The sequence below is a fragment of the Anopheles merus genome, chromosome 2R (genome assembly GCF_017562075.2).
Source record: "Anopheles merus strain MAF chromosome 2R, AmerM5.1, whole genome shotgun sequence".
Taxonomy (NCBI): domain Eukaryota; kingdom Metazoa; phylum Arthropoda; class Insecta; order Diptera; family Culicidae; genus Anopheles; species Anopheles merus.
In genome coordinates this window covers 61,624,848-61,637,652 of record NC_054082.1, presented here as the reverse complement: position 1 = coordinate 61,637,652, position 12,805 = coordinate 61,624,848, and the positions used below count along the sequence as shown (strand labels likewise).

Here is a 12,805-nt window from a genome sequence, read left to right as displayed (position 1 = left end):
TTCAGTGCGCGCTGGTGTTTGGCGGTCAACGTCCGTGACCGCGCAACCGATGACCCCCGGATCGATCACACGCATACATTGACGGATGACGCTTTGCTGTCATCCGTGAGTTACCGCCGTGAATGAGTCCGGGCCAGGTTAGCTCACAACAATATCAACATAAATGAAAAAAAAAATTGGTATGTTTATTCCAGTCAACGCCAATCAAAACAATCAATCCATAGAAACGTCACTCCAGTTAGCGAACATTGTTCGTTAACTGGAGCTTGTTTACCTCTCAGCCAGCGGTCACCTACTGTACAATCACCTGTGTTGTGAATAGCCAAAATTTTTTGCATCGTCAGCAAACAGACTGATACTGTCGGGAGGTAAAGCGAGGGTAACATCGTTGATAAGCAATATGAAGAGAAGCGGGCCAATATTGCTTCCTTGTGGCACACCCGAGCTGCTGACTATTTCTTTGGACATGTGCTTATGAATTTTCACGATATATGTGCGATTAATTAGGTAAGACTTAAGCCACTGTACGAGCAAGCTGGGAACTCCTAGCTTATCGAGTTTAGCGAGAAGAATTGCGTGCGGAAGAGAGTCGAATGCTGCTTTCAGATCTGTATAAATTGCATCGACTTGAGCTCCGGCATCAATTTGACTAGTGCAATAGGTTACAAATTCAACCAGTTTCGTGGTAGTCTACTTTTTTGGCACGAATCCATGTTGATATGGGCTTAGGTATTGTTGTGTTTGGGCTTTTGTATTTAAATATTTTATTTACACTCATACAAAATAAATAATAAAACACAATTAATAGAACTGATACAACACACTTTAAAATAACAAGTGCGGTGGCCGCGAACCAGCCGCACCGAGCGCCCCTGCCGAGAGCTCCTGCTCGATCGGCTCGCAAACACGCTCTGGTCGTGTGGCGCTCGGCACACATTAAGCCTTGCGCTGCTTAGTGTGTGCGACAGTGTGCGTGACACACTGTCGTCCTCCTGGACGTTGACCGGTGGCAGCGCAACTGCCACGGCAAGTCCAGGGGTTGGCACGGCTGCCCACAACAGGTATATTCTTTAATCATATATTTTGGGCTTTAAGAGTTCGCATTTAACATTAAAACATAGATTCATGTGTGTTATTTCGTGTTTTTCTGTGAATTTATTCTATAATTCATTGTGTTTTCGACATTTTTGAGAATAAAAACTGAGAAATCGTTTTTTTTAATGTTCACATTCATTCCGCATAATCTACGCAACGCATGCACAATTTGAGTGAGATTAAAGCTATTACTTACATGATTTTACATTTCGTGCATAAACCAATCATCAAATCTTTCTTTAACTTATCTCATTTTTCCGATTAAATCAAAAGACAAACAAATATGCACGTAGTGACAAAGAAATCTTTTCTATTTGCTATGCTTCGTGTGCGGAAACCACGAGTTAACGATTTAAAATGACGTTAAGTCCCTCAAATATGGCGACCCCCCAAAGGCCCTTATCCACTCGCTGCGCAAAGCGACGGAAGAAATCAAGGCGTTCGGAGAATTTTATCATGCCTTCTTTTTCCCTCCAACGGCAAGTTTGTCAAGCAGCTCGTCGAGCTACCCGTCCCTGGCTCCGCCTCATTCCCCTCGCCTGAGCACGCTGTCGAAGGTTTGGATGTGTTGGTGCGCCAGACGGCCAATCGCTGTCAGCCGTCATCCATGCTTTTTCCTTCCATAGCGCTATCTCTTTCTCGCGTGTGGACAATGCTCATAAGTTGCTGTGGCGCTTAAAAAGCCGTTATCAAACATAGCGACGATGAAGTTTAATTTTTACAAATCAAACCAAAAAAGCGCAAAGAGTTTGTGGTGTTCGGCACCACTGGTGGTGTTGCGCTCCTGGCTGCGTTTCCGAATTCACCACTTTCGAGCGTCACACTGTGGTAAGATTAAGTTAGTGTAGGTAGTGTCGTAACCGCAGCCCTTGTCATCATTGATGTTATACATTTTAACACTTTTTTTTTTACTGCTGGGACACTCTTTTTATTGCGACTTGTCTTTTCTACGTCTGTCCAAAAACTGCTCGCCTTTTCGCGTTTCGTTTCCATCCTGCCGCTCTCACATGCGATCTCACCGAGTTGCTCCTCTCTTGAAAACGCGTTTCTATGTTGAACTCTTCTCACCGTGTAGCATCTCACCGTGCAGTCTCTCACGTTCACTTGTCGGCAAGCCGCGAGTCTCTCACTTGTCGATACGCTTCTCGTTCTATCGCTATTTCTCTCTTTTCCTTTCCCTCTCGCGATCAATTCTAAGCTTCACTTTAATGGTAACAATCATTTTATTTTAAATTTAATTTCTAAATTATTATTATTGTTATTATTATTACTATTATTCTCTACAGGTAGGTAGCGCCCAACCCGCAAAACCGAAGTTATTGGAAAACTTTCCTGTATGCCAAAGCGAGAGAGCATGTCTTCTCTCTCTAGATTTTGGACGGCACAACGCCGCTCGTGTAGCCTGGAAAGAAATGATGGACAAAAACCGGCCGTGAAGGGGTGAAGGGGAAACCGATATCCATCGAACGACACACACTCATGCAGCTGCATGCAGAGTTCGCTAGGCTGAGTCTATCCATCTCTCTCGATCTGCCATGATTCTTCTCCCATCGCGCTCATCTAGGACTTGTGAATTTCTCTCTCTGTGCATCGACGAGGCCATCGCTCGCATCCAGGCTTGATGCTCTCACACAGATTTGTTCTTCTAGCGTGTCAACAAGTGTCAAAACATTGCAGAAATTTCTAAAGCGTCAAGTGAAGCCAACAAGTGAAAAGTGAATCTGTAGTTATAATCTGAAGCAAGGTGAATTTGTGCTGTGCCAGTAACTTAATGTTACAAAATGAACTAACTTTTATCGGTATTTGCAGCATAAAATGGAAGCATCGTGTATGAGTTCTCTGGAGACATCAAAAAGAACCGGGCAATTCTACCGCCGGCTTCAGAAGCGCACTGCTGAAGAAGAAGTGCTAGAGGAAGAAGAATACAGCAGGAGCGGTGTGGAAAATGGTAAGACTATATTTGCCAACAAGTGTTATTTGTTTTGTAATAGATAATGTTTGTTCCTAGCCATATAATTACTTTACTTGTTTACATTATGTCGTGTTTCGTGATTTTAAATCAGTTTTACAAAGTGTTTATAGTGCAAATTGCTAATTTAAATGTTTGCGTTTATGTCAGAAAATATGTGTGTATGTAATAAGAGTGCGGCGTCCCGGTATGTTTTGTGATTCAATTTGTACTTTGTAGGAAATATTTTAGCTTAATTCACAGTGTAAATCTCTGTGATTATAATTGAATTGTGTGTTGTAAAAGAACAATATTAACAAAAGTTTCAGTTTCTGAGCAACAGCCACAATCTTTTGTGGGAGATACATGCGTGGGTGATGTGGAAGATGTTTTTGAAACTGTTATGGAGGGCGAAATACTCGATTCGACCGACGATGAGGCTGAAGAAGATTCCAACGAGCCTCCTAAAACACCGGGATTTGATGTGCATTCGCATTCAATTAATGAATGTCTGCGGTATTGGGCGTTGATAACTAATACACCTCAAACCTCCATCAATTTGCTGCTACACATCTTACGGGAGCGGGCCAATTTACCGTTGCCAAAGGATGCGCGAACGTTGATGCGGACAAGCACGGCGCCAAAAAATATTTTGAATATTGCTGGGGGGCAGTATTGGTACAATGGTCTTGGCAAGTGCATGCAAAATATTTTTAGGTGAGCATATAATGTTATCATTTTTGTTTCCCTAAAGGAGCAACGCAAAGATTACAGACGAAAATTTTCTTTTCTGCTGAGTCTGCGACGAACATTCCCATTGATATAGTGTATATGATTCGTTGCTGTTAAAACTTATGCTTATTTTTTTAGGAGCCAGAAGATGCTACCCAATACAAAATTACCCATAACAATTAATATTGATGGTCTGCCGTTGCACAAAAGTGGGCGAACATCATTTTGGCCAATTTTGGCTAATATACACACCATGCCACATTTAAGGCCAATGATTGTGGCTATATTTTGCTGGCCAAAAAAAACCAGAATCGCTCGAACAATACCTTCGACCATTGGTGGATGAACTAAATGGTCTTATCGATAATGGTATTATGTTAGGGTGTCCTCTAACTAAGGTGTGCATCAAAGTGCGTGCTTTTGTGGCTGATTCCCCAGCACGTTCATTTATTAAAGGTAATTACAAACAGTCTATGATTTATCCAATGATGTTAATGTACTTTTTTTTAGGTGTGGTATCACACACAGGAAAGCATGGCTGTCTGAAATGCACCGTTGTTGGATACCATCATCCAAGATCACGAACGACTTGTTTTCCGGGTACCAATGCTCCATTGCGTACTGATAAAGATTTTCGTAATGATGTGTATAAAGAGCACCAAAAAGAAAAAACCCCATTGCTGGATATAAAAAAATTAGATATAATTGAGAGAGTTACTATCGGTGATGAATTGCATCTTATGCACTATGGAATCGAACGCAAAGCATTGCAAGGGTGGACCTACGGTATGTGGGGAGCGATTAAGTGGTCTCCATCGACTATAGAGGCTATTTCATTGGATTTGGTACGCATAGAATTGCCATCGGAGATCCATCGTAAGCTACGCAAATTGGATGATTTAAAATTTTGGAAAGCTTCTGAATACAGTTCTTTCCTTCATTATGCTGCTCCTGTCGTTTTAAGAGGCAGGATAAGTCAAGATGAATATAACCACCACATGCTTTTTATATGCGCAGTTAAATTTCTTTCCTCTTACACATACAAAAGTAATTGGAAAACTGCGGGTCAAATACTTGAACGATTTGTTGTCGATTATGACAAAATTTACGGGGAAGGGTACGTTACTAGTAACATTCATAATTTACTACATGTTACAGCAGAGGTTGAGAAATTTGGTCCACTCAATACATTTTCTGCTTATATTTTTGAAAATGCCCTTCAATTACTGAAGAACATGTTAAGAAGTGGTTGGAAAAATTTGGAACAAGTGATAAACCGGCTGTCGGAGTTAGATAATTTGATTGTTCCAGAACCATGCAAGTGGTTTTATCGCGTCGAATACCACGGAAGTAACATCACCCTCCATATGAAGGATTATGTGTTGAAGAAAAGTAATAGAGATGGCTGGTTCCTTACCTTAGAAAGAGAACTCATACAATTTTGTTCGGCATCGATGATATCTTCGCATCGATGCCGAACAAAATCGATGCCGAACATCCTGCGCACTGTGCGCATTACTGGGAAAAAGCTGAATTGCAAAAAAAGAGAATCCTACAGGTTTCCACTTTCTTCAACACACCTATTCACGTTCGAGTGTAACGTTAATAACGCATCAACTACCATTGTCGAGTTAAGCCCTTCGGATGTTTTCTGTAAACTTGTGGCGATTCCTCTGGGTGTTACAGGGGAAATTTATTTTACCCCTTTGATACACACTCTCCCTAGTGAAGACAACACGCAATGAAAGTTATATAACATTAATAACAAAACGGTTCTTGGCGTTTATCAGTAGTTTACATTTATTTGTGTTTATTACTTTTTCCAGCAAAACAGTCTTAAATAGTCTTAAATAAAAAAAACCTTTCTTTCCCTTCCTTCTAACCATTCCTTATTTGCTCACCGTTAATTACCGCTATATGTTTTTACCTATTTTAGAACGGGGTGCAGTCTTTCTAGCTCCGCTCAATGTTTTTCTTCGCTTAGCATGTTGATTTTTTTTGCTGAAAAAGCTTTGAAGCTCTTCGTCTTCAAGATGCCCTAGTTCTTTAAAAAGCGTTAAAACATTTTCGAATTTCTTAATGGGAATTTTTTTACATCGCCACCCGCTACCGCTCCAAGTACACTTTGCAAACAAATCTCTTGAAAAAATTATGTCGATTGCGCGATGGGCAATGTAATTTACGCGATTATCACCGGCTTTACGCAACACAAAGGTCAAAATATTTTTTCGAAACTCGTCATCGATTCCTAACAGTGCATCAAACTCTTCCAATTCTATACCGGTGTTCAGGGGACTGAAATGGAACAGACGTTCACGATTTTCGGTAGCAGGGCCGATGTTCTTCGATTGGATAGAATGTTCAACAATTTCTCTTAAGTTTTTTATTTCACGAAGCAACATTCCATTATGTACAGGAGTACGCGTTTTCGCTAGAGAGGAGGGATCCACAGATAATGGGAGCTCTGATATTAATGGTTCATTTTCGTCCTGTACATTATCAAAAATATCAGGACTTGTGGTTGGTATTAAATTGGGATCGGCTCTGCTATTTACAGTAGCGTTATGTAATGTTGAAGGCGTTAACGAATCGTTTGTAAACGATGTAGACGAAAGAGTATCTGACGATTTCTTATCCATTTCAGATTTGTCACACACCAACGGAGACATCTCAAAGAATGGTGCAGCTTTTTTCTTACCAACAGAAATTGATGTAAACTGCTTCATATCAAATGGTTGTACATTGTTCATTAAAGGTAAACCGATATCTAAACCCGGAAGCGGATTCAAGGAAGAATACACCTCGGATGCAGATAATGGTTTGACGGCGCTTGGCCCTATCTTAGCAGTAATCTTTTTGGATCGTTTATCAACTTTTAACGTGTCTTTCTTTTGTTCTTGTTTTCGCACTAGTTTGTTTGATGCTGATGATGATCGAGAAAGCACGACGGAAGATGATATCTCGAAAGCACCGGGCACATTTTGTTTTATCGGCAGCGCTGCTGCCCCGAACGATAACGGAGCCAGCGGAGGAGGGAGCGATTGTCTGATTGATCCATTCTCGCTTGCTGGTACCTTACGTGCGCGAGAAAACTGCGCGGACGGTTTTGCTGGGAGTCTTCCTGCTCCGGATGATGAAGGTAAGGACAACGATGATGCCGTCGCTGCCGAAACAACATGAGGTGTAGGACGCAATTCTGTATTTGGCACATTTTGTTTTATCATCCGTTGCTGCGCTGCTGCCCCGGATGATAACGGAGCGAGGGGAGGGAGCGCGGTTTGTTTTGCCGGCAATTTCGCCGCTCCGCATGATGAAAAGGTGGACGGAGTACATTTCACTGATTCCACACAGGGCGATTCAATATTTGGCACATTTTGTTTTATCATCCGTTGCTGCGCTGCTGCCCCGGATGATAACGGAGCGAGGGGAGGGAGCGCGGTTTGTTTTGCCGGCAATTTCGCCGCTCCGCTTGATAAAAAAGCTGACGGAGAACGCTTTACTGGCCCCAAACTGCTTGCCGGCGATGATGCTGGCATTTGTAGGTTAGTTGTTGTAGACTCCTTCTATCGAAAAAAAAAACAGTATTTGATATAAGCCCGAAAAAAGCTTTTTTATCACTTACGTTGCAATCGCGAATATCCATTTAGACGTTAATTATTAATTTGTCAAAACACTTGGGATAGCAAAAAATGAAGTACTGCTTTGGAACAAGTGAAACTGCAGCGGTAGGAAAGTAGGCACGATGCATCAATTTGAAAAGAAAGTAAAGGATAACCCTATCTGATGGATAATTGTAATTGATATGATGTATCAACTGCAATAAAAAGAGAATATTAGCTTAAAAAATCCTCTCGCAGAAAGTTTCTCTCCTTTCTTTTCATCCGAAACTAGTGTGCGTGAGAACGGGTAAGTATCAATGTATTTGTGAACGCAATCGCAGCGCGCTCGCATCTAGCATTTGAATGTGTGCGTGAATTCACAAGCTTCGGTTCGGTCGGTTTGTGCCGTGCTGAAAGTTTTTACTTTAGCTGCTGCTAGTGTAAAAACTTAAGGAAAGCTTAATGTAAAAATTTTTTTACACGGGGCGCCTTCGGAAATTGTTGGCTGGGCGATGTAATACGAAGTATAGGATACGAAGGTTAGGACACGAAGGATAGGACACGAATAGGAGCGATCGGACGCGCCGATCGTGGTCCTCGAGCTTGCGAGCGATCGGATGCGCCGATCGTCGCTCTCTCATCTTTCGACCGCCAACCAATACAGTTCACTCATCGCAATTGTCACGTTAAATAAAATAAATTGTATCGCGCAAGCCCTACATTGGTGACCCCGACGTGATAAAAATCGCCGAACGTGAAAAATTGCTGACGTGATCAATCGCCCAGGAGAACATTCTCCGTCGCCGTCATCGGTTAAGTATTTGCCGCCGACGTAATCCATTATCCCGGTACATCGCTATCCCGTGTGCTTGAAGTGCATTTTGGAGTGAAGGAGAAATCTACCACCGACGCGATTTGTGGTTTCGCCGTATCCAGTAGGATAATATTACACAACCACGATTGTTCGGTCGATCGACTACTATTCACCGTGATTGTCCTGCTGAAGCCCCTCCGTTTTCGGAGCCACGACGCCCCGTAAGAGTACTTTTTTTCTCGGGCCCACGTCATCGCTGTATTGAAGGAGTACCCTGGGGTTTTCGGCCAGCATCATCGTTCCCGGAGCCGTACAGCATTTGACATCAGTAGATACAAAGTGCCACCACCGTGCGTTGTGGTCACGAGATAAGCAGAACGACCACATGTACCACGTTTGATACTGTGATCACGGAGAGCCCATTGTCATCGTGTTTGTAATCTGTAAGACCGTGTAAGCACGGAAACCACACGACCAAGGGGTAGAGTGGAAGCCACCCGATTTCCCGTAAGGAGCATCACTGTCGCTGTTTGTGACCAGAAACACCACCGTGGAAGCAGTAGTGCCATCGTGTATTTGGAGCCACGCGGTTTTGGAAGCAGTAACGCCATCGCGTTTTTTGGAGCCACGCGGTGTTGGAAGCAGTAACGCCATCGCGTTTTTGGAGCCACGCGGTGTTGGAAGCAGTAGCGCCATCGCGTTTTCGGAGCCACGCGGTGTTGGAAGCAGTAGCGCCATCGCATTTTGGAAGCAGTAGCGCCATCGCGTTTTGGAAGTAGTAGCGCCATCGCGTTTTCGGAGCCACGCGGTGTTGAAAGCGGCCTCGTATCCAGTGATCATCGATCGACAACCGGTGAGCCCGTTCCTTATTATTATTATTATTATTATTATTATTATTATTATTTTTCATTCGGTGATACTTGTGCCAGAAACAGTGTGCTTTTATGCGTTTTATACGACGCGTATTTTTTTCTTTTCGGTGCGTTTATAAGTAAATATTTCAGTAAGTGCAACGTTGTTTTACGAGTTTTACGAGAAAATACGTGCAATTTCTTACGTGCAATTTCATTAGTGCATTTTTATCGTATACAATTTAGCGCAGTTTTTTTTTCACATTTTCTTCGTTATAAATTATACTGAAATACTACGCGTTTTGAATTTTTCCTCGCATTTTATAAAAACCTTGTATTTATTGAACTGAATTTTGCGATCAGTATTATAGGTCATTTTTATCCTTGGTACGTTTAAAAATTTAAGTGCGTGTAGTGAATTAGAAAACCTTTGTATTGGTAGGTTAGATTTCTTTGTATTGGTTTCGTAAACCACAGAGTGATGCCTTTGAAAGCTGGTGCCGAAGGAAAGGGTGAGGAGAGTTCAAGTTCGGCAGGAACGACAAAGGTGTCGGCGCCGGGCGATCCTCCCCTGGGGGTAGAGCGTATATCTACGAAGTTACCAACTTTTTGGGAGGACGTTCCAGAGGTTTGGTTCGCTCAAGCAGAAGCGGAATTTGAGCTTTCAAAAATTTCACGGGAGCGCACGCAATACACATATTTGATCGCTGCACTGTCCAAGGAAGTATTAGCTAAGGTGCTGGACATTGTGAAAAGTCCTGACCCGGTAAAACCATACTCTCACTGAAAGGGAGAAATTTTAAAACGGTTGACAAGTAGTGAGGAAACACGATTGTCAAAATTGTTATATCATGTTGAGATAGGAGATAGAACTCCATCAGATTTCTATCGACACATGCTACAGATAGCTGGGGATTCTACCGATCTTTCCGTAACTCTTGTGAGGAAATTGTGGAAGTCAAGACTGCCTAAATCGATTGAGGTAGCCTTAGTTGCAGTTGATACAAAAGATCACGCTGAGCAATTGCGGATAGCAGACAGGCTGTGGGAATGCACACAATCTAGTGGACTATCCGAAGTGAATACTCGCGCTAGATTTACATGCGATTCAGCGTCTGATGAAATCCGGCGTGAAATAAGCGAACTACGCGACATGATCAAGAAGATGTCAAATCTTTCCCAACGACAACATCGTGATCATAGACGCAGCTTCTCTAGAGAACGAAGAAATTTCCAAAGTCCATCTCGTGATAGGAAACCATTTTGTTGGTATCATTATAAATACGGTAATGGAGCAACCAAGTGTGTTAAGCCCTGTAATTTTTCCACAACACGAGTCAAACACTCAGAGGAAGAAAAAAATTAAGAAGCTCAAGGGAGTTGGCGGATCTCCCTAGAGCATATAGCACTTCTAGAGCATATAGCATTTACCTCGTTTGTTCGTAAATGATATGATGACATCATTTACCTTTTTAGTGGACACAGGTGCTGATGTATCCGTCATTCCATTTCATTTAGCTGGTAAAGCTTATAAACCTACAGACTTAGTTTTGCAAGCAGCCAACGGAAGTACCATAGTGACGTATGGCACGAAGCTGATTCAAGTAAGTTTAGGTTTCAAAAGAGTTTTTACCCATATTTTTATCATAGTATCCGTAAATCGTCCTATAATAGGAGCGGATTTTTTATACAAAACCGGAATACTAGTGGATATCAAAGGGCGTAAGCTAATTGATTCGACCACTAATTTAGCGATCATAGGATCATTGGCACTTGTGGATACTCCTTCCCCTAAACATTTTGTACTTGAAGCAGGAGATTTCGGACGAGTTCTACACCAGTTTCCATCTTTGGTAGAACCACCGGACTACAGAAAGCCAGTATGTCATAATGTGTTTCATTATATTGAAACCAAAGGCCCTTTTCCTTTTGCGAAGCCACGTCGCCTTGACCCGCAAAAGCGAAAAATCGCGCATGTGGAATTTCAGCAAATGGTAGACTTAGGAATTTGCCGCCCATCATCATCACCAGGGTCATCACCTTTGCATATGGTGCCGAAGGGTGACAACGACTGGAGACCATGTGGGGATTATCGAAGGCTTAATGCCATTACGACACCAGATCGGTATCCGATCCCTCACATCCAGGACTTTACCATGCAACTGCAGGGTTGCAATTTTTTTTCAAAGCTTGACATAGTACGAGCATATCATATGATCCCAGTAGCAGAAGAGGACATACATAAGACGGCCATTACTACCCCTTTCGGCATGTTCGAATTTTTACGAATGCCTTTTGGTTTAAAAAATGCCGGTCAAACATTCCAGAGGTTCATGAACAGTCTATTCAACGACCTCAGTTTCGTATTCGTCTACATTGACGATATTCTAATTGCCAGTCCGACGAAGGAAACGCACCTTGAGCACTTGCGCATAGTGTTCAATCGGCTGGCAGAATACGATTTAAAAATTAAACCGTCGAAGTGTGTGCTAGGTGTATCTACCATTAATTTCTTAAGCAACACAATTTCAGCTAATGGAATTATCCCATGCGCAGATAAGGTAGAAGCGATAAAAACATTCCCAACGCCAAAATCGGTTAAACAACTACAGCGATTTGTGGGAATGGTCAACTATTATCACCGTTTCTTACCGAGCGTTTCAAATACGTTGAGACCCTTGTACAAGTTGATAGCACAGCACACCATGCAGAAATTAAAGACATTCGACTGGTCGGAGGAGTGCGACAAAGCGGCCCTTCAGGTCAAGTCAGACTTAGCAAGAGCTACGATACTGTCACACCCAAGGTCCGATGCAGTTTATTCTTTAACCACGGACGCATCTAATTTCGCCGTGGGAGCGGTGCTGGAACAACATTTTGAAGGAAGTTGCCAACCACTAGCATTCTTCTCTAGAGTACTCACCCCAACCGAACAAAGATACTCTACGTTCGATAGAGAATTATTGGCAATCGTGCTTAGCATCAAGCATTTTAGACATTTTTTAGAAGGCAGGTCATTTATTATATATACTGACCATAAACCGCTCACCACAGCGCTGACGTCAAAAACCGAGAAATCACCTCGACAAAATCGTCATTTAGATTTCATTTCTCAGTTCTCAAGCGACATTCGATACATCAAAGGAGACAGCAACATAGTTGCAGATACTCTCTCGCGTGTGGCAGAAACGGATTCAATTAGTAACTTGGATTACAAAATTTTCTCTGAATGTCAACGTACTGATGAACAATTGAAAACATTATTGGAGGATAAAAAAAATAAAAACTCTGCTTATAAACCTGATAAGCTTTTGCTAAACAACACAGAATTGTATTTTGAGGTCTCAACGGGGAAAAATAGACTGTACGTCCCGAAATCCTTACGTAAGGAAACATACGATGGTGTGCACAATGCCTCCCATCCTGGCATAAAAGCATCTAGGAAAATGATGACTGATCGATATTTTTGGCCAGCCATAAATAAAGATGTAGCTAATTGGACTCGCGCATGTTCTGCTTGCCAAAGAGCTAAAGTAGTTAGGCACACAAAATCACCTTTGGAATCTTTTTCACTTCCAAAGGGAAGGTTTGACCATATTCATATGGATATTGTTGGACTCTTACCTCCATCTGAGGACAAAATATATTTATTAACAGTAGTAGATCGTTTCACGAGATGGCCAGAGTGTTATCCTCTAACTAACATCTCTGCGGCTACTGTTGCAAAAACCTTCGTGGAACAGTATGTGTCTAGGTTTGGTTGTCC

General features: G+C 42.2%; 1 protein-coding gene across 1 annotated transcript; it reads left to right on the top strand.

The window, feature by feature from the left end:
* The first annotated feature begins 2,416 nt into the window (after positions 1–2,416).
* On the top strand, positions 2,417–6,955 carry LOC121589545. Its single transcript, XM_041908542.1, has 3 exons — positions 2,417–2,839; positions 2,905–3,043; positions 6,420–6,955. Exons 2-3 carry the CDS (start codon positions 2,911–2,913, stop codon positions 6,953–6,955), a joined length of 669 nt encoding a protein of 222 aa, XP_041764476.1. The 5' UTR covers positions 2,417–2,839; positions 2,905–2,910.
* The last annotated feature ends 5,850 nt before the right edge of the window (positions 6,956–12,805 follow it).